The sequence below is a fragment of the Chiloscyllium plagiosum genome, chromosome 18, assembly GCF_004010195.1.
Source record: "Chiloscyllium plagiosum isolate BGI_BamShark_2017 chromosome 18, ASM401019v2, whole genome shotgun sequence".
Lineage (NCBI taxonomy): Eukaryota > Metazoa > Chordata > Chondrichthyes > Orectolobiformes > Hemiscylliidae > Chiloscyllium > Chiloscyllium plagiosum.
In genome coordinates, this window is record NC_057727.1 from 67,747,790 (window position 1) to 67,768,256 (window position 20,467).

Below are 20,467 nucleotides of genomic sequence, written 5' to 3' on the forward strand. Positions count from 1 at the left end.
ATACATGTCTGTTTGGCTTGTCCTAACAAGTATAAGGATCCCATACACAACCAACAGGACCAACATTATATACAAAATACCATGTAAAGACTGCCAAAAGCACTACATAGGGCAAACAGGAAGAAGTTAGCCATAGTACACGAACACCAACTAGCCACCAAGAGACATGACCAGCTATCATTTGTATCCATACACATGGACAATGTAGAACACCAATTAGATTGGGATAACACATCCATCAGAGGACAAGCCAAACAGAGGCATGCATTGACATTCCACAAAACATCTAAACAAACTTGCCAGATCAGCAAGTCAGCAATGTCATTAATCCAAAAAAAAAATCAGCTAATGTGCAGGCGACTCTGGTTTGAATCCCACCACAACAGATAGTCAAACTAGAATTCAATAAAAATATCTGGAATTAATAAAGTAATAAAGTAACCATGACCACAAAACAATTGTCTATTGTCAGAATCCCATTTGGTTCACTAATTTCTTTCAAAGAAGGAAATCTGCCATCCTCACAGTCTGGCCTACATCACACTCATCACAATTATGTAGTTGAATGTCAACTGCCCTCTGAAACAGCCTAGCAAGTCAGTCAGTCAGTTGTATCAACTGCTACAAAAGTCTCAAATTGTATGGACAGACCACCTTGCATCAACAATAGGAAAAACAGCCACCTCAACCCTGCAAAGTATCTTTAACATTGGGGGTCTAGTGCCAAAATTGGGAGAGCTCACAGGCTAGTCAAGGAACTGCCTGACAGTCATTCCCAAGAATCATTCCTTACAGAATGTCCCAGACATCAACATCCGCCCTCTGTATATCCTGTCCCACCAGCAAGACAGACCCAAGGCAGCACAGTATATATAGTTGGAAGGGCGTTGCCCTGGGACGACTCAACACGGATTCTGGAACCCAGTGAAGCCTCATGGCATCAGGTTAAACATGGGCAAGGAAACCTCCTGCCAATTACTATGTACCATCCTCCCTCGGTTGATGAACCGGTCCTCCTCCCTGTTCAATAACAGTGGAAACAGGAGGTGACAAGGGCACAAAAGATGCTTTGGTGGTGGACTTTGAAATCCCTCAAGAGTGGCTAGGTAGCATGACTGAATGCGCTGGTTGCATCACAAAGGACATAGCTGTTAGACTGGGTGTGTAGCAGGTGGTGAGGGAACCAAGAGCACAAAGCATACTAAACCTCATCCTCTCCGATCTGCCTGCCACAGTTGTATCCGAGAATGCTTTCAAGCACTGCAAACCTATTTTTACTTACTCATTGTCCACATTATCACTTTTTTCTCTTCCCGGCATATCATCATCCTAACCTGTCCGTCTTACTTTCTGTCTGGGCACACATCCTCCCCCTCCCAAGAGAAGTGCCAAACATCAGATAATCAACCACCTATATGGATTCTTTGTTCTCTAGGTTGTTTTACACAGATTGAGAGACATATTAAGAAAGGTGAAAGTGGATGAGGCAGCTGTGACTTTTGGTATAAGTGGGAGGCATCCCAAACAAGTGAGCAGTCAGTGCAGAAGGCATTCAGGGTGTTAAGGGTTAACTTGGGTGAGAGTGAGTGTGGGAAGCTATTGCAAGCAATAACAAGTGTGGTAGAGCATGAGCCTTTGGGATGTGAGTACAGTAGCAGAAAGAGATATTGGAGAGAAGGTAGTAACACTTATACTGGAGGAATGGAAGTAGTCAGTGAAAAAGAAAAAGGGACATCCCATGTTTGTGATATCCAACTGGCAGAACCTCTGGCAGGATCCTGCACTCAACAAAGGCTGTTAATGCCTCTGCGTGTCTACCACATCTGCGGCAGGTGTCAGAAACTAAGCAGAGCAACTCTGGATTGACAGTGCTTGTATGGGTGCACAATTGGCTTTTAAAAATGGTGTACACACAAGGGATACTGATCAATTCTGGGTGACCCCAACAATGGCACATTGTTCTGGGAATGGTATGTTAACATGGGGCTAGAATCAGACAAAATGTGACTGAAGGGGTGGGATAGGTATTGAGTTTGATAGGATCAGAGAAAACTTACTCAGCTTTGTGCTACAATTCCCTCCTAAAAGCTTGATGCAATTCACACTTACTGAAAAGAATCCAAGGTTCAGCCCATTCATTTCAGTTCTAGTGGAAGAGCATTTAAAGTTCTCTAGTTCCTCTCAAAGTTCAACTCCATCACTGGTAATATTCTGCACTACTTTCTGGAACAAAATGTGATTGACAATTCATGCTTGAGCAACATTTTCAACACTAAGTTTTTTGCTAGAGCTAAATAATACTTGTTGTGCACCTAACAAATAAGGGTGCTATTATCCAAAAAGCATTCTGACAGTAACAGGAACAAACAGGGTGGAATTTAATGGCCTTGCCTGCGTGAGTTTGGTGGGACATTTAATCAGGCAGTCAATGGGGTCCCTGCTACTTACCATTTCCACTCTAATTAAGCTTAAGGCAGGAAAATTTAAGATTGTAGGGGCAATAGTTTTAGTGACAAATATGAAACTAGACTCAATCGCAAAAGTCAGTTCTCAACAGATGAACATGCAGCTAATGGGTTACCACAATCACTATTTTAGCTTTGGTACTCAAACCATCCTGATATGAAATGTCCTTTTGAACAATCTCTACCTAGTTGTAGAGTCATTTTATGGTGCAGGCACAAAAATGGAATTCTGACTGGCATCAAAAAAGTTTGGGAAAAAAATTATAGCAGTTTTCCTTTTCACAGTGGACCATTTTTAGCCAGATTGTCATAATGCATTATGAAGTTTACTCTGAATAAATCACTGGAAATAATGAAGCCAATGTCAAAAAAAAAACACAGCTGCTGGAAACAGTTGTTGTTCAATATTGTAATCATCTTTAATACCACAAGCAACATAATGCTTTTCTGCATTTTGCTCGTTTTACAATCAACCCTAGATTTCACACAACTAACAGATTATGATTTACAATTACATTCTAAATTCCTCATCCTCTTGAATTATTATACGTTAAGATTATTATGATTAACAGAACATACCCCTCTTGGTAAGAAATATGGTGCGTCAGTTTCCACGACAATCCTCTCTATAGGGATTCTTTTTACTGCTTCTCTGGCCATAACAGCAGTTGGGTAAGTTAACAGGGCTGTGAATCCAACTGACAAATTAGAAAATTCCTGTAGAAATGGTTCAATCACTTCATATCGGCCTGTAAAGCAATGCCTGCAGAGTGAAAGATCAAAATTCAAATCAATTAAAATATGCATGTTCTTTTGGTTTTATTAAGCACTTACTGACAGGAAGTCAGTCAGTTCACTCTTATCTTCTAGAAACCAGCAATATTGACAATGGGAACAGATGGCCAAATTACACCTGTGAAGAAATAAAATAAAAACAATTGGTTCTGATCAATCTCAATGACTTTACAGGACTTTTACTTTATTGTAATATGAAGAAACCTTTCTGTGTTGCTGTTTAGTCAGGTGATCCCAGGTCCAGAGTGTTGTTCTCCAAATACAAACAAGTGCTACTGGAATTACTCAGCTGAAAAAGAACAGAAGGTTTGAGATTGGGTGGATTGGGTGGATGATAGTACTGAGTCGAGTGTGGGGTGCTGGAAAAGCACAGCAGGTCAAGCAGCATCTGAGGAGTTGGAGAATCAACGTTTCGGACATAAGCCCTTCATCAGGAATGAGGATATAGTACAAATTAGGTGCAAAAGGGTGATCCAAGTGACCCATACGGATAGAAAAATGTTTCAAGAAACAGTAAATGGTAGAATCATGAACACTACCAGACAAAAAAAAACTAAGATCATCAATACTAGAAAAGAGAAATGAAACAAATGTGGCTGGGTTTACAGCCTGAAATTGCTGAAGCCAAAACCAAGATGATGTAAATGACCCAAGTGAAAGACAAGTTGTGGTCCCTTGAGCTTGCTTTGGTGCTGCTGCAACCCAAACTCACCTATGGTAAGTTGTATGGGCATACCAGCTCATTCTGGTGTTTGAGCTGCTGCGTATGATAGAGGATAACTGTGGAGACAACTTGAAGGTTTAGGAAACAACTAAGTTGAATGTGGTAGATATAAATCGTTTCCTGATCTAAGTAGAGAAGTATTTTGTAGATGCCAAGATGATATATACTGCACGTTAGCAAATAGTTTGGATTACATTGATAGATGATAGAACATTGATAGAAGCTTTGAGAAGGATCAATTATTAGGTCTCATTCCTTCAAGACCATAGGTCATCATAGCAGGTAGTGCTTATGCCAATCAATATTAACCCTTTAATACCCATATACATACCGTCACAAGCTACATTTTTCATATTAGATGTGTATCTAATAGTTAATTTATCCCAGCACCCTTAAGTCCAGACTTAAACACAAATGTCTGGAGGTTTTCTTGTTTTCCTGGAATGTGTCCTCCTCCGAACTGGAAGATTGTTTTCTGGCTGTATGATTGTCTCTGAGTCTGACAGCAAGAGGTCTATAGGTCCCTTTAATCTGAAGGATGTTTTAACCTTTGGATTTCCTTTGCAGAGGATGTCCTCACTACTGAAACAAGCAATTGTTTCTTTACAGTATTCAGAATCTCCAAAATCAAGAGCTGATCATTACTCTGCATTCCCACCTAGCTCCAATAACGTTTCAGTACCTTGCTTACTAAGAATCCATGAACCTTAAAAATATTTACAAACTCTTCCTCAAAAGGCAGTGGAAACAGTGTTCCAAAGACTCCTGAACCTCTAAGAAGAAAAAAAATCTTAAATGGGCAACACTTATGCTTAAATAACATTCCTAGTGTTGGATTCAGACAAGATTTTAAAAGGCATTTGGATGGGTATATGAATAGGCAAGGTTTAGAGGTATATGAGCTAAATGCTGGGAAATGGGACTTGATTCATTTAGGATGTCTGGTTGGCATGGACGAGTTGGACCGAAGAGTCTGTTTCCATGCTGTACAGTTCTATGCCTATTCCTATGATGAAACTTTTTTCCACATCCACCTCATCAATACCCTTTGCGATCTGGAATGTTTCAATTAAGTGACCACTTAATTTTCTAAATTCCAATGGATACAAGCCTACCATGTCCAACCTTCCTCATAAGGAAGTCTACTTTTCCAAGTATTAGTTTCATGAATGTTTTGAATTGTTACCAATTGTTTCTTGCACAAGGAGACAAATACTGTGCATAGTACTCCCAGTGAGGTCAGTTCGCTGGATAGCTGGTTTGCAGTGCAGTGATACCAACAGCATGCACGCAATTCCAGCACCACCTGAGATTACCATGAAGGATTCTCCTTTTCAACCTCTTCCCTTGCTGGAAAGTTGGTGACCCTCAGACATTGTCCTTTACTCCGATAGGGCCATAGCAACTTTACTTGGCCCGGACAATCACAAAGGCCAACTGCCCATCTACCAGACCTGCTGTCAAGGAAAGGCAGCCAGCATTCTTAAAGATCCATCCCACACTGGCAATGTTTTTCTACAACCTCTACCATCAGGGAGAAGGTACAGAAACCTGAACACATACACTAGCCAGTTTCGCAACAGTTTCTACCTTACTGTTAGAATACTGAATGGACTCAAACTCTTAACATTTGCCTTTAATGTTTTTGCTGTTGTTTACCTATTATTTACTTATCTATGCTACTTAACTCTGATCTGCCTGTATTACTCGCAAGACAAAGCTTTTCACTGTGCCTCGGTACATGTGACAATAAATTCAATTCAATATTCTAAATGTGGGCTTAGCAAAGCACTATATAAACTGAGCATAACTTCTCCACTTTAGTATTATTTTCCCTTTCAATTAGCAATTAACATGCTACTAGCTGTCCTAGTTACTTGCTGTACATTAACATTTTGATTCATGCGCTAGAATATTCTAATCCCTCTGCATCTCAGAACTGCAATCTCTCATTTAGATATTCATTTTTATTCTTCCTGCCAAGCTCATTTTCCCTATATACCATTTGACTTTTTTTTTTAAAAAAGGGTATTACCACTTGTGGGTCTCCCGCTCAAAATTATTCTTTGTTGGAATGCATCTATTCTGTATACATTCTGGAATATCCCCTTAAATGTTTGTCACTGCATTTCTATCCCTTAACAGATCTGCTCCTTCATTCAAGATACTTTGCTTTCATACATTCACAATTCCCTTTTAAAAAAGTTTAAAAAATACAAGTCTTGAAGCCACTTTCTTCCCTCAAACGGGACACAAAATTCAATCACATTGTGGTCACTGCTACCTAAGAGAACCCTTAGTATGAAATCATATACACCCAAGAGATTATACCACGATCTGCTTATGGACACAGGGAAAGATAAGGAAATGGGTGAATTTTAAAATTCACAATCCATTTGCAAAAATGTATTCTGCTTGCTACTTTAAAATACTGCAATTTTGCAGTACAAATCGTTCTGGAGGGATTTCCTGACATTTTGTGGCTAAAATGAAGCATTCCTGACATCTCATGTTAACAAGGTGAGAAGCTGTTTGTGGCTTTAATAAATTATGCCTAGACATCTGGTTTTATGAGAGATTATACAAATATTGCCTGTTTTCTCTAGAAGATAGACCTGATCAAATTCTTCACGATATTAAACAGGAAAAGTCAGGGCAGATAAAGATGAACTACTTCCACAGGTCAGGTCAGTATTGTAGAACTAAGGTGTAGAGTCAAAGAAGTAGTGCCAGACTATTCAGCAGAGATGTTAGGAAGCATTTCTATACATTAATAGTGATATATATTTGTAACACTTTCACAAACTGCAATGGATCCTGGATCAGTTATTAATTTTAAATTTGAGATACACAAGTATTTGTTAAGATATTAAGGGATAGAGGCCAAAGACAGGTATGTAGAGTTAGTCCACAAATCAGCTATGATCTCATTGAATGGCAGAATAGGCTCTCCATCTCCCGCAACCGACTATACACAGTCGGTTACTACAAACCCACAGCTACCTGGACTACACCTCCACCCATCCTACCTCTTGTAAAAATGCCATCCCTTATTCCCAATTCCTCTGCCTCCTCCGCATCTGCTCCCAGGAGGACCAATTCCACCACAGAACATCCCTGATGGCCTCCTCCTTCCAAGACCATGGTCAACAATACCCTCCAGCACACCACCTCCACCCTTGAACTCCACCCCCTCCAATCGCAACAAGGACAGAACCTCCCCGGGCCTCACCTTCCACCCAACCAACCTCCGTATACACCACATCATTATCCGCCACCTGCAAACAAACCCCGCCACTAGGGATATATTTCCCTCCCCACTCCTATCTGCATTCTGGAGATACCATTCCCTCCGCAATGCCTTCATCAGATCCACTCCCCACCCACCAGCCCACATCGGCTCCTTCCCCTGCTACTGCAGGAGGTGCAAAACCTGCACCCCCACGCACCTCCATCTAAGGTCACAAAGGATCTTTTCACATCCAACAGAAATTTATCTGTACTTCCATGCACGTTACCTACTGTATCGGTTGCACCCAATGTGGTCTCTTCTACATCGGGGAGGCAGGACATCAACTTGTGGATCATTTCAGATAACATCTCTGGGATACCTGCACCAACCAACCTCACCACCCCATGGCTGAACATTTTAACTCCCCCTCCCACTGCACCAAGTACATGCAGGTTATGGGCATCCTCCATTGCCAAACCTTTACCACCTTATGCCTGGAGAAGAATGCGTCATCTTTTACCTTGGGACCCTGCAACCACACGGTCAATGTGGATTTCACTGGTTTCCTCATTTCTCTTTCTCCTCCCCCCCCCCCCCACCTCATCCCAGTCCAAAGCCTACAACTCTGCACTGCCCCCTTGACCAGTCCTATCTATCCATCTTCCTGCTTCCCACCCATCTATCCACTCCACCCTCCCTTCCGACCTATCACTTCCACCCACAACTTGATCTACGCATCACATTCCCACCTACCTTCTCCCCAGCCCTACCCCCTTCCCATTTATCTCAGCTGCCCTAGCCCACAAGCCTCATTCCTGATAAAGGGTATATGCTCGAAACCTTGATTCACCTGGTCCTTTGATACTGCCTGACCTGCTGTGCTTTTCCAGCATCACAATCTTGACTCAAAAGGTCTAAATGGCCTGCTCCAGTTTTCTACTTTAATCAGACCTTACTTGATGCTTTCTATTGTTTGGGGCTTCAAAATAATGACATCCATCTTTATTTCAGCTCTTCAGGATTGCTTTTTCTGTGGCCTGAATAAAATCTCCCAAAAACTTTTAGATTAGGTCTGCTTAGACTTCAATTTTACTAGTGTATTGCTTTAAAAAAAAAGACTTCACAAAGTTCCTAGAACTGCAACCTTGGATTACTATTTATTTTGTGGCCCTTTCACTTCAGTTTCTGAAGCCATACCTCATGGTCAATGCTCACTCTAGAGTGAATGCTCCAGAGGTCAAAGTAATATATTTTTAATTTCTTGCTTTTCCCAGACCGAATTACTGCTTTTTAAAAGTTTCTCTAGTCCACTTTAGTTTTCCTCAGCCTCCTATGCCTGTACACTTACCACTGAATTCAGAGCCTAGAACTGCTCCCACAGACTAACAATGCAATTCTCCTGCTGCATCTCATTCACTAGAGTATTCTTCCGCGTAGAGGAGCACCACAAAGGTTCCTTTGAACAGGTTAATTTTTGTTTAGTTTTTAGCTCTTGTGCTGCTAACACAATGTCGTATAGGCAAGTGACTTAAAAATGGAGTCTGAAGATCTCAAACTGCTATGCACCATGTGACATGAACAGTCAAATTAAACCTGCATCTGTTTAGGTGCCCAGCATGCATGTATACTGTATAAACTTCTGCTCATGAATGTTATTGCCACCCAAGTATAGGAAATTATAGGGTCTGCTTTTTCTTGTATTTTAGAAATCCACATCCTGGTCTAAGTGGAAGAATCTCTTGTAGGTAACAAGGTATTGCATGTGAACAACTAGTTACAGGTTATATTGATATGATGGACATTGTTTCAGAGACTTAAAAAAAGAACTAAATGTTAGGATTCATTAAAGATCATAAGCTGTTCTGCCCACAAGTACCACTCAGTATTAAGTCTTCCAGAACCACAAAATATTTCACCAGCACATTGTAACACAAGCAGACTAGTACAGCATTGTATCGAATCCTTCATCAGGAAAATGGACTAGTTAGTGTACAGGACTTCTCCACATAAAGTTGTCACAATTTGAAGACTGTTAGACTGAACAGTAGAATAAAACATTTCTTGGAACATGTCATACCAATAACTGCTTTGAACTGTAAAGGCATTGAGTGAAAGCAGAGAAAAACAGAATACTCTTCAGGTATATAAATAAGTGAGAAAATGGATAGAATTGAAAGACTATTTAAATGTCAGTTTAACAAATAACTTCAACACAATAGACTAAACTACCTGAATCCCATGCATGATCACTGAGAAAATTTCAGGTGATGAACGGCTAAATACCCAAAATTGTACAAGACCCCCAGTAATTACATTTCAGATTGTATGGCTATTAGCCCTTTGGTTATTTTATTGATGTTGATAACTGTGGACAATCTGACTTTCATGAAGGCTAGCTGGGAAATTTCAGTGATTTAATTTCAAAATGAATCTGTTTGTCTACACTACAGAACATAGATCAATGCAGAAGCAGCCCTGAAGAGAACCTACTTTTATGGGACCAGTGCACAACATGTATGCATAGAAAAACAGAAAAACAAAAGATCAAATCTACGCATTAGTTTCAAGTGTTCATGCATTCTGGGGATTTGTATGCACACATGGTATTAAACAAGCGAAAGCCCCCTTACAAAGTCAGAGCTCAAGTAGAAACACCTTTTACCTATGAATCCTGTAGTCCTTTGGGACATGAGTTTTCATTAGTTCAAATAAGTCTTCATCAGCATCCCTGCCATGTATGACAAGAGGCTTCTTTAATGCCACTGCAAGTTTTAGCTGTCTTTCAAAGACCTGGAGGAGAAAAGCGAGAATGTAGTCAAAACTTCATTTGGCAGTATCTTATCTTGAACTCAAAAGCATAATTTATGGGGCAAATAAACTTTTTACACCATATGAAAAGGAGTATCCTGATTGGTACAAGTATTGTCATAGAGAAAGCACCAGTTAAATGCAAATTTAAATTTTAAATCAGAGGTTGGTTGATGGGGCAATGCCTGAACAAAGAAATTAACTTTTGAATGGCTGTCATCTCCTTTGAGTTGAAATTGGCATAATCGTTGATCATTCCTTCATCCCAATCCCAAAGCACATGCACCAACTAATGGAGTTGAAGTTCTGAAGAAAAGTAATATCAGACTCCATATTAATAGTTTTTCTTTCCACAAATGCAGTCAAATTAGTTTCTCTAGGATTTGGTTTATACCATACAAATATAAGCTCATTCATTGCTTCTCTCTATTTCAGAAATTATAACAGCATTGGCTTAAATTTCAACTTGAAGGTTTAAGCTAAACAAAAAAAAATCTATGGTGCACTATGCATTACATTTGTTCATAGGAATTGGAAATCTCAGCACCAAACATCCAGGTGAAATTTCTGGGTCAATCCCCATGTGGCAGAAACCAAGGTATTTCCAAAGTGAATGGCAAATGTATTTGAGCAAGTTTAGTGTTTATTTTAGAATGGTGAAATAAGTTTTTGCTGTGTATTATACCTTTAGCACAATGATCAGTGTGAAGAAATTAGTTAAAAATCAGTGTGAATGAAGTCATTAATATGGTTATTTTTTGGAAGCTAGATTGCTGTGCTTATGGAGAATCATTTAGTGATGTTAGCAAATTCACAAATTTTTTGAAAAACAGAAAATCTTAGAAATACCCAGCAGTTCAGGCAGCATTTGTGGAGAGGGGCAAGTGTTTCAGACTAATTGATCTTTTAGTACAGCAGGATTAATTTAGACATGTAACAGACCCTGACCACGTTGTGAAGACATGGAAAGTGAACTAAGGGGAGGAAAGAATTGCAAGAGGAAGAGGCAAGATAGGACAGAAGGCAGGTGAAATTATATTACAAAAGGGATAATGGTGCAAGGCAAAGCAAAAGAGGCCTGCAATAGGTCAATGAAACAATGCAGTTTTAAAAAATTGAAAAAAGTGACAAAAGCATAATAGCTATCAGCAACCGCTATTCAAATTTTGTTCATGAATTATGAAATTAGTGCCAAACATGAGCCGATCTTTTAAAATTTTCAAATTATATATTGAGACAGAAAAAACAGTGCCTTTCTGAATAGACTTTATTCTATATTTTACCACCATGAGAAAAAGACCCATGTCGCCAATTGCGCATCAACGAGCAAAGCTCGCTATGAGCAATGCTGACATGGATAAAGCCATGAAGCAGATTACCGTGAGTAATGGGAGTCAATTATTCACTGAAGGATAGCATTGTAATGCTTCAACTCCAAGGGTTTAATCATTCATCTGATAAGGGAATCTGTTATTTTGCACCCTAACAAGGATGAAAAATTTCAATCACAAGATGAAGGCACCACCAGCTAGGTTAGCATTTATCTCCAATGTAAACTCCAAACTATTCACTAGTAGTTTGTGAAAAGAACAGAATAGTCTGAATTGATAAGTTTACTATCCAAATCCATTCTGGGAGAATCAGTTCAAAATAATTACCGACAAACATTTATTGGGTTTTAAAGGCAACATTGCCAGAGATCTTTGATTTAATTAATATTTACATACTTTAATGTTTACAAGAAACTAATTCGCTGATAGATGCTTAGTCTCCCGTCCACATACCTGCTTTTGTTTGGCAACATCTGTTGAACACTTGTAAGAATAATCCAATCCTATCTCTCCAAAAGCAACTGCTTTAGGGTGTCTCAGTGCTTGAATAATCGCCTTTTCTTGTAAATTTGTGTAGTAACGGGCAAAATGAGGGTGGCAGCCAAAAGCACCCCAAACCAGTGGTTCATCCAGTATAGATTCCCATACGTTCCCATGAACCAGACTACGAGGGTCACAAAAATCTGTGATACACCCAAGAAACTCCACTGGGAATGTGCTGTCATAAACTTTCATAAAGTTTGAAAATGTCCCACTAAAAGACAACTTAGAGAACAAAAAGTCCAAATGGCAGTGTGTGTCTATAAAGCCCTCCTTTTGGTAGTTCAACCCCCACTTTACTTCACGACAATTCTCTAAATCATCAGCCAGGGCTTCAGAATTGAGTACTGAAGAGTCGAGAGAACCTGTACTCGTATTAAGGCTATTGCTGTTTTCAAACTGACGTAATGAGCAGCCAAAAGATTCAAAAGACAAGCTACTGTGAATAGTGGACTGTAAACATTGTGAGGAATTTACTAAATGGCTTGAAGAAGATTCTGTTCTATCTTCACAGTTAGGCTGATACCAATTTTTGTAAAGAATGTTCGATGAAGATTGCTGAGGGGTTTGAGGGCTTGCTCGGTATTCTGAATATGGATAAGAAGGGTTCAAGCACATGAACGGTGGATGGGTTACATATTTGGCTGCTAATGGCGTACTGGTCTTGTAGTTTTTCAGGTTGCATGTTGGACTGGAATCTTCCAGTGGAGACATAGCTAAAGCAGAGAGATCTTCAACATCAGAACAGTTGCTTCCAAAGGATGGATCCTCATGAGGGGTCAATTTCTGTTAAATGAAACGAGGATGGCATAACCTTGATCTTACAAGCCAAAATGAAATGAATAAATTATATTTGAAAACTACAGTGCAGAGATTATGCTATATGTGCACTTTGAAGCTGGATTTAGACAGATTACACTGCTTTCCAACCAAATTAAGAAAAAACACATTTATTTTATAAACTTAGCTTCTCTCTACAGGTATCACAGACTGTTCCAAAAGTTATAAATACAGGGACCCCCAGATTCAAATACTAGAAAGGTGCACAAATGTTCCGTTTAGCAAGTGACATTCTAGAAATGAGATCTGTTCTAAAAATACTGAGAACAAAACATTTAGGTACAATGGGAGGCAACAATCTCCCCTTAGTTTCACAATGTATGGGAGATCTAAGTGCTTACCCCATTTTTCTTTTTTAAAAACACAGCTATGAATGTAGTAATTTACAGAGGGGCTGCTGAATTATGCACAGTCTACGTGGAGACTTTTGGGCTGCTGTGCAACCACAACACAGTCATGACTTGGAGGTGCCAGTGTTGGACTGGGGTAGACAGAGTTGAAAATCACAACAGCAGGTTATAGTCCAACAGGTTTATTTGGAAGCACTAGCTTTCAGAGCTCCACTCCATCAGAAACCACTGGATGAAGTAGCAACGCTTCAAAAGCTAGTGCTTCCAAATAAACCTGTTGGACTATAACCTGGTGTTGTGTGATTTTAGACACAGTGGTCATACTAGGGACTATTCTAAATTACAGCCAGATACACCATGCAGAGAGTCTCTGAACAAGGACAGACAGTTGATGGGGCAAATTTGCAGTGTGATGGGTTCAAGTGTGTCTATTTTAACACAAGTATCAAGAGTAAGAATGATTAACTTCGAGCACGGATCAGTAATTGGATGTTGTGGCTATTATGGAGACTTGGATATCACAGGGGCAGGAATGGTTTTTGGATGTTCCAGGGTTCAGATGGTTCAAAAGGAATGCTTAGGGGCAGTGACATTGCTAATCAGGGATAACATCGCAGCTACAGAAAGGATGATCATCGAGGAGGGTTTGTCTAGAGTCAGTATGGGTGGAAGTCAGAAACAGGAAAGGAGCAGTCACTTTATTGGGAATTTTCTACAGATCCCCCCCAAATAGCAGCAGACACTGACAAGCAGTTTGGGAGTCAGATTTTGGAAAGGTGCAGAAGTAACAGGTTTGTTGTCATGGGTGATTTCAACTTTCCTAATATTGACTGGAACCTCCTGAGTGCAAGTAGACACAAAGGTTAGATGAGTGGTGGATAGTGTGAAGATTGCAATGGGACATTGACAGCATGCAGAGCTGGGCTGATAAGTGACAGATGCAGTTCAACCTGGGAAAATGTGAAGTGATTCATTTTGGAAGGTCAAATTCGAATGCAGTGTGAAGGAACAGAGGGATCTTGGAGTCCACTTCCACAGATCCTTCAAAGTTGCCACCCAAGTTGATAGGGCTGTTAAGGCAGCGTGTGATGTGTTGGCATTTCATTAGCAGCATGATTGCGTTTAAGAGCGGTGAGGTTATGATGCAACTTTACAGCGCCCTGGTTAGAACATACTTGGAATAGTATGTTCAGTTCTGGTAGTAGAGTCATACACATTAGGGACATTTAAGCAACTCTTGGATAGGTACATGGATGATAGCTAATTAAAAGGTATGTAGGTTAGTTTGATCTTAGAGTAGGATAAAAGTTTAGCACATCAAGAACCGAACTTCAAATACTATCCAACTTCAATAAGTTTAGGGATAGGAATCTTTCCTTTTAGCTATATTTATATGGGACATATACCTATTCAAAATGTGGATGTTTCTCTAATGTTTCCCTAGATTGGGTCTTAAGCAAAAGATCTATGTTCCTTTGTTTTCTGGTGACTAGAGAGTGCAGAAGAATCTCAACTGTTTCACAATTTTAAACATCTATGAAATTGCACTGTATTTACTGCTCTATGAGGGCAGCCCAATTTTTCAAAGTTTTTTTGTATTTCCTCATATGTTACATTCTACTAAACATGAGCTAGAGACTGAACATGTTGAAAATCTAAAACAAAACAGTAGCAGAATCAGTGGAGAAGATTCAGAGTTAGTATTTCAGGTCAGTGACTGGTCTGACATTTATTCTATTGCTGTGAGAACTGCTGAATACTTCCTACATTTTTTAAAAACAAAGCATTATATTTAATCTTAACTATATTCTCTGTACAATCTCAGCCCTATCTATAATTTGTAGCTCAACATGGAACATTTTAGGACAAACCCAGTGTTCAATCCTTGTCCTCTTAATTATGGGATCAGCTAGTCAGTTGGTTGGATGGCTGGCTTGTAATGCAGTGATGCAGACAGCTTGGGTTCAATTCCCATGCTGACTAAGGTTACCATGAAGGATTCTCCTTCTCAATTGCTCTCCTGGACTGAGGCATGGTAATCCTCAGGTTAAACGACCACCAGTCATCTCTCTCTAATGAGAGTGTACCCCATGGTTTATTAAAACGATGGCAACTTCATCTTTACCTCTGACATACTGATTTTAATATCATGAACCTTAACTCCAAATCTCCATGCTCTTCCACAGAGCCTTTCTGATACTAGTTTAAAAAACAAAAGTAGCACCTCATTAAATGAAACGGAATTTCATTGGAAACACTCCTTTTCATGAATAGTCCTTTGGGTTACAGAATTAACAGCTTTGGTTTACATATTTAAATACCATTAGCCTCCTTTCCAATTCATCTGTCTAAGACTACCATTTCTTCTATTAGAATTAGAATTCCTACAGTGTGGAAACAGACCCTTTGGCCTCAAGTCCACACTAACCCTCTGAAAAGCAACCCACCCACACCCATTCCCTTCCCCTATATTTACCCCTGACTAATGCATCGAACCTACAGATGCCTGAACACTACGGGCAATTTAGCATGGCCAATTCACCTAACCTGCACATCTTTGGATTATGGGATTCCCAAGGCTGGAATCTAACCTGGGTCCCTGGCGCTGTGAGGCAGCAGTGCCACCCTTACATCTAATCAGTGATAAATAATTCCCAACTTTATTTCCTTCTTTCAAATGAGCTTCAAATCCAATTTTATCCCCTTGCAATTTTCAGGCTGCTGGAAATATTTCTCAATTGTCACCTGAGAGATACCTTGCCAAAAAAAAATGTTTTTCTAAACATCCACATAGATCACATCTGCTACAATTTCCCCATTCACCATACTTGTCACCCTCCTGAAAAATAAAATCAGGTTTTCCAAACAAACAATCTTCCTTTCTGAAATGTGTTGATTGTTTCCAAATTATTTCTCTTCTAGATAGTTAGTCCCATCTTTAAAATGATTCTAAAATCTTCCCTGTAACTGACAGGTAATTACCAAAGCTACAACAGCCCCTTAAATGCTTAACATTTGTATTACATACTCTTATCTCCAGATCACAAATTTCAATGGCCTCATTTGTTCCCCCATTTCTTTCAAAGTCTTTGAATGTATCCTGCCAAATTTCAACACTCAAGCTTAACTAAACCTTTCTAATATTTTATCTCCATTTAGCCCCCTCTTGATTATTTTGTAAACACTGAAACAAGGTACTCAAGTATAAAACAGACATACTCAGCATGTCTGGTAGCTTCTGTGGAGAGAAAAACAAAGTTAAAATTTCAGGTCTAATGATCTTTTGTCAGAACTGGAATGTTATAAGATACAACCTGTAATTCTATTTCTCTCTCCACAGATGGTGCCAGAGCTGCTCGATATTTCCAGCATTTGTTTTTATTTCAGATTTCCAACATCCACATATTGTTATTATAGTTAAGTATTTCTGCCAATTTATACTTATTCTCTAATAACTCAGTTTTTGGGTCTCACCTCACATTTGACAACTTTTTATTTTTTAGTTCTTTCCACACTGCCTTCTTGAATGTTTCTTGATTTCTAAATAGCTCTATTTTGCCACAGAATTCTGAAACTTAAAGGACTGCTTATATTCCATAACAGCTGATCATGTAAAAGTTGACCCCTTAACTGTTTGCCCAAAAACAAAACAGTTCTTTAAAAATATACCCCTCATGCTAGCTTTTGGAGTGGGGTTGAGGGAACAGTCGAACGAGTCTTTTTCATACATGCTCTTATTTAAACTGTCAGAAATAAGTAGCCTGGAATAAAATTCCCTGATGAACTTAGAACCACAGCAGCAACAGTCAAGACAGGATCATTATCTATAGTTCAAGAACCAGCATTGATTTCAACTCCTCAAAAATACTTATGTGCAAGTTGACCCCCTGCTTTTCACCAACAAAGATCTGGCTTTTATATTAGCATACCAAAGCTACATGTTTTACATGGGATGGAGGGTGGAAAATATACATTTGTTTTGTAACATTGCAATTGCTCCTTAAAAGGTCATTTGCTTACATTAGTGCACAGTTCTGTCATTCTTGGTTTCTCAGCAACTAATTTAACTATCACCTTTTCAAATTGTACCCGATTAAAATTCGATGTTATGTAAATTACTTTCTCTACATTCAACTTTAAACACCATGGACAGAATGGGCAGCAAGAGCCAGTGAAAATTCTTCTGTGGAAAAAAGAATATGCCTCAACAAAAAGAAAACTTGCTCCTGAACTTAAATCCTTTGTAACACAATGGTGACAAGAACAATAAGAAAATCACAGGCCTTACCATGAATATTTTACATTGATCAGTATCATTTTTTGAAAAGATGTTTTCGTTTCTTTCATTCATGCTTTGCTTATTATCCAGAGCTACATCCTCAAATACCAGCTCTGGGTTCGGCTTTTTGAAAATATTTCTTGAAGAGGTATTCAATTCATTGTTGCACTTTGGTTCTACAGAATTATTTTCCTCATCAGTTTCATGCTCTTGACAGCTGTATTGAAACAAATCCTGGACATTGTTCTTCTCTTGGCAAATCTCTCTAGGTTTTTTCCCACAATATTTTGAGAGAGGTTCTGTAGATACTAATCCAGCCTGTTTTTCTTTGGAGTGGTTGCTAGTTCTAGTGGCGTTTAGTGGCTGCTTTTTACTTAAAGCACCACCAGTAGCTTCCGATAAGGCTTTAAGCCAGAGGACTTTAGCACCCTGTGTTGATGCTGCCTTCCAAGTCTCTTGTTGAATGTGATTTTTGTGATGTCTTCTCTGGACCACAGAGATGGATCCCTGCTTCAAGGTACTGCTCAAAACTGTAGGAGGACTTCCCCTTTCGTTTGTGGTACTCTAAATTTATAGCAATGATAAAACAAAATCAATATTACAAAATCAACAAATATATGACAAAATAGGAATAAGTGACAAGGAGTTTAATTTACTAACGGACATTTTTCTACGGTTAAAACTGCTGCAAATACTAAGGGCTTATGCCCGAAACGTCGATTCTCCTGCTCCTTGGATGCTGCCTGATCTGCTGCACTTTTCCAGCAACACATTTTTCAGCTCTGATCTCCAGCATCTGCAGTCCTCACTTTCTCCCTGCAAATACTAATAGCATTCCAAAAATAATAAACAATCAAGGGGCAAAAAGAGAGAGAAAATAATCACTACAACTAATCACGAGAGAAAAATTACCAGGAGAACCAATAGGGCTAAATACTGAAATTCCTTAGACATCATGGATCATGTCCTAGAACATTAAAGGAAGTAGCTACAGGTATAACAGATAGTAAACTTACAAGAACCGTTAGATTCTGGAAGAGCATTGAAAAATTGCCAATGTAACATGCTTATCCGAAAAGCAAAGCAGACAAACAACACAGGTAACAATAGGCCAGTTAATGTCTGCTATTGGGAAAATGTAACAACAAAGCAATTAGAAATATGTAATGCAGAGTCAGCATGGCTTCATGAAGTAGAAGTCATTCTGGACAAATTTATAAGTATTCTCTGAGGTGGTAATAAGCTGGATAAAAAAAGGGTACACGGTGGATGTAATTATACTTCCAAGTTTTCAGGATGTCAATCAGTAACTAGCAGGGTGCCTCTGGGATCAGGTCCAGGATCACAATTATTTATAATATATTAAAGGACTTGGATGAGGAAAATTAATGTTCTATCACCAAGACGACAAAAATAGGTGGAAAGGCAAGTTAAGAGGACAGACGGACAGGTTAAGCCAATAGGCAAAAATTTGGTAGATGGAGCACAAGGTGGAAAAGTGAGATTATGCACTTTGGCAAAAATAAGAGAGGATCTGAAAATTATTTAAATGGAGAAGTGCTTCAGAAGGTACAGCAAAAAAACAGAGTCCACATAAATCAAAAAAAGCTACTTTGCAAATTCAGCAGGTAACAGAAATGCTGGCCTTTATTTCAAAGGGAACAGAGCATAAATAAGGAGGTTTCATTCAAGCAATACTAGTCAGGTCACACTTGGAAACTGAACAGGTTTGGAATTCAAAAGAATGAGAAGTGACCTTATTGAAACAGACAAGATTCGACAGGGACTGGAGAGGGTGGTTCCCCTTGTGGGAGAGTCTAGGATCAGAAGGCATAACGTCAGAGGAAGGGGTCACCCAGTTAACAGAGGAGGAACTCCTTCTCAGAGAGTAGTACATCAGTGGGATTTCTTATCTTCAGTGAACCTCTGGACCCAGCTTAATGGGAAAGTGCTGGGAGTGTTGTCAAACAAAAAGATGTAAGGGTGCACATACATAGTTCCTTGAAAGTGGTGTCACACGTAGACGGTGGGATGGTGGGGAAGAAATAAGGCATTTGGCATACTTGCTTTCAATCAAAGCATGGAGCTCGGGAGTTGTGACGTCATGTTATGGCTGCTCAAGACATTGGAAAGGTCATATTTAGAGTACTGTGTAAGAAGCAGGTTATTAAACTGGAAAGAGTGCAAAATGATGTTACCAAGGTTGGAATTATAAGGAGAGGGTTGATAGGCTGTGACTTTCTTTTCCCTTGGAGCATAGGAGGCAGAGGGGTGTTCTTAGAGGCTTATAAAATCAAGAGGGCATCGATAAGCTGAATAGCCAAGGTGTTTTTCCAGGGGTAGGGGAGCCCAAACTAGAGGGCTGAGATTTAAGCCGAGAGGGAAAGATTTTTTAAAAAAGGCAACTTTTGTATACAGATGGTGGTGTGCAACGAGCTGCCAGAGGACGTGGTAAAAGTGGGTACAATTACAACATTTAAAATACATTTGGACAGGTACATGATAGGAAGGTTTGAGAGATATGGACTAAATGCAGGCAAATGGGGCTTGTTCAATTTCGGAAGTCTGGTAGGCATGGACGAGTTGGGCCGAAGGGCCTGTTTCTGCGTTGTATTCCTCTACAACCCTTATGGGGAGGAAGGCAGGAAAGCCAAGTTGACTATCAGGTCAGCCATAATCTTAGTGAATGTCAGAGCAGACTCAATAAGGCTGATGGGCCTTTTCTGTTGCTACACCTGGAGGTATAGTACTTGTTGCTGCACAGAACAAAGAGGTAAGGAGAACTGAGAAACCAGACAAGATAGTTGAATTATCATGACAACTAGGTGACCCAAGGTTGGGGCTTGAGACTAAAGGCCAAAGAAGTTTGAGAATTATAAACCCATGCTGACATTTTTCATATGTTTTTTGAGTAACGAAGATGACCTACACACTTGAATTTACTCAAATCCAAACAAAATATGGTTAATTTTCACCATGTCAATAACATCTTATCAAATAAAGAAAAACTGTTCTTGTTCAGTTATTCTTTAACAGTAAGGAATAAATCTAGAAGTCCATTTTATGCAAGGGATCATAAGTTATTAACCATACATTTTATTTC

The 20,467-nt window shown here is 39.3% G+C and overlaps 1 protein-coding gene across 2 annotated transcripts in view; it reads right to left on the reverse strand.

Annotated features, from left to right (window-relative positions):
- Positions 1-20,467, reverse strand: part of tatdn2 (TatD DNase domain containing 2) — a 37,160-nt gene that overhangs the window by 4,266 nt on the left and 12,427 nt on the right. Inside the window, exons 3-7 of one of the 2 annotated variants that reach the window (XM_043708536.1) lie at positions 17,374-17,928; positions 11,809-12,681; positions 9,879-10,006; positions 3,045-3,228; positions 2,122-2,223 (exon numbers count right to left, since the gene is read on the reverse strand). In XM_043708536.1, the coding sequence (XP_043564471.1) occupies positions 2,182-2,223; positions 3,045-3,228; positions 9,879-10,006; positions 11,809-12,681; positions 17,374-17,928 (1,782 nt within the window). In that variant the 3' untranslated portion in view covers positions 2,122-2,181. Of the gene's footprint in view, positions 1-2,121; positions 2,224-3,044; positions 3,229-9,878; positions 10,007-11,808; positions 12,682-17,373; positions 17,929-20,467 lie in introns of those variants that run through there. The other variant, XM_043708535.1, reaches the window with a different exon arrangement.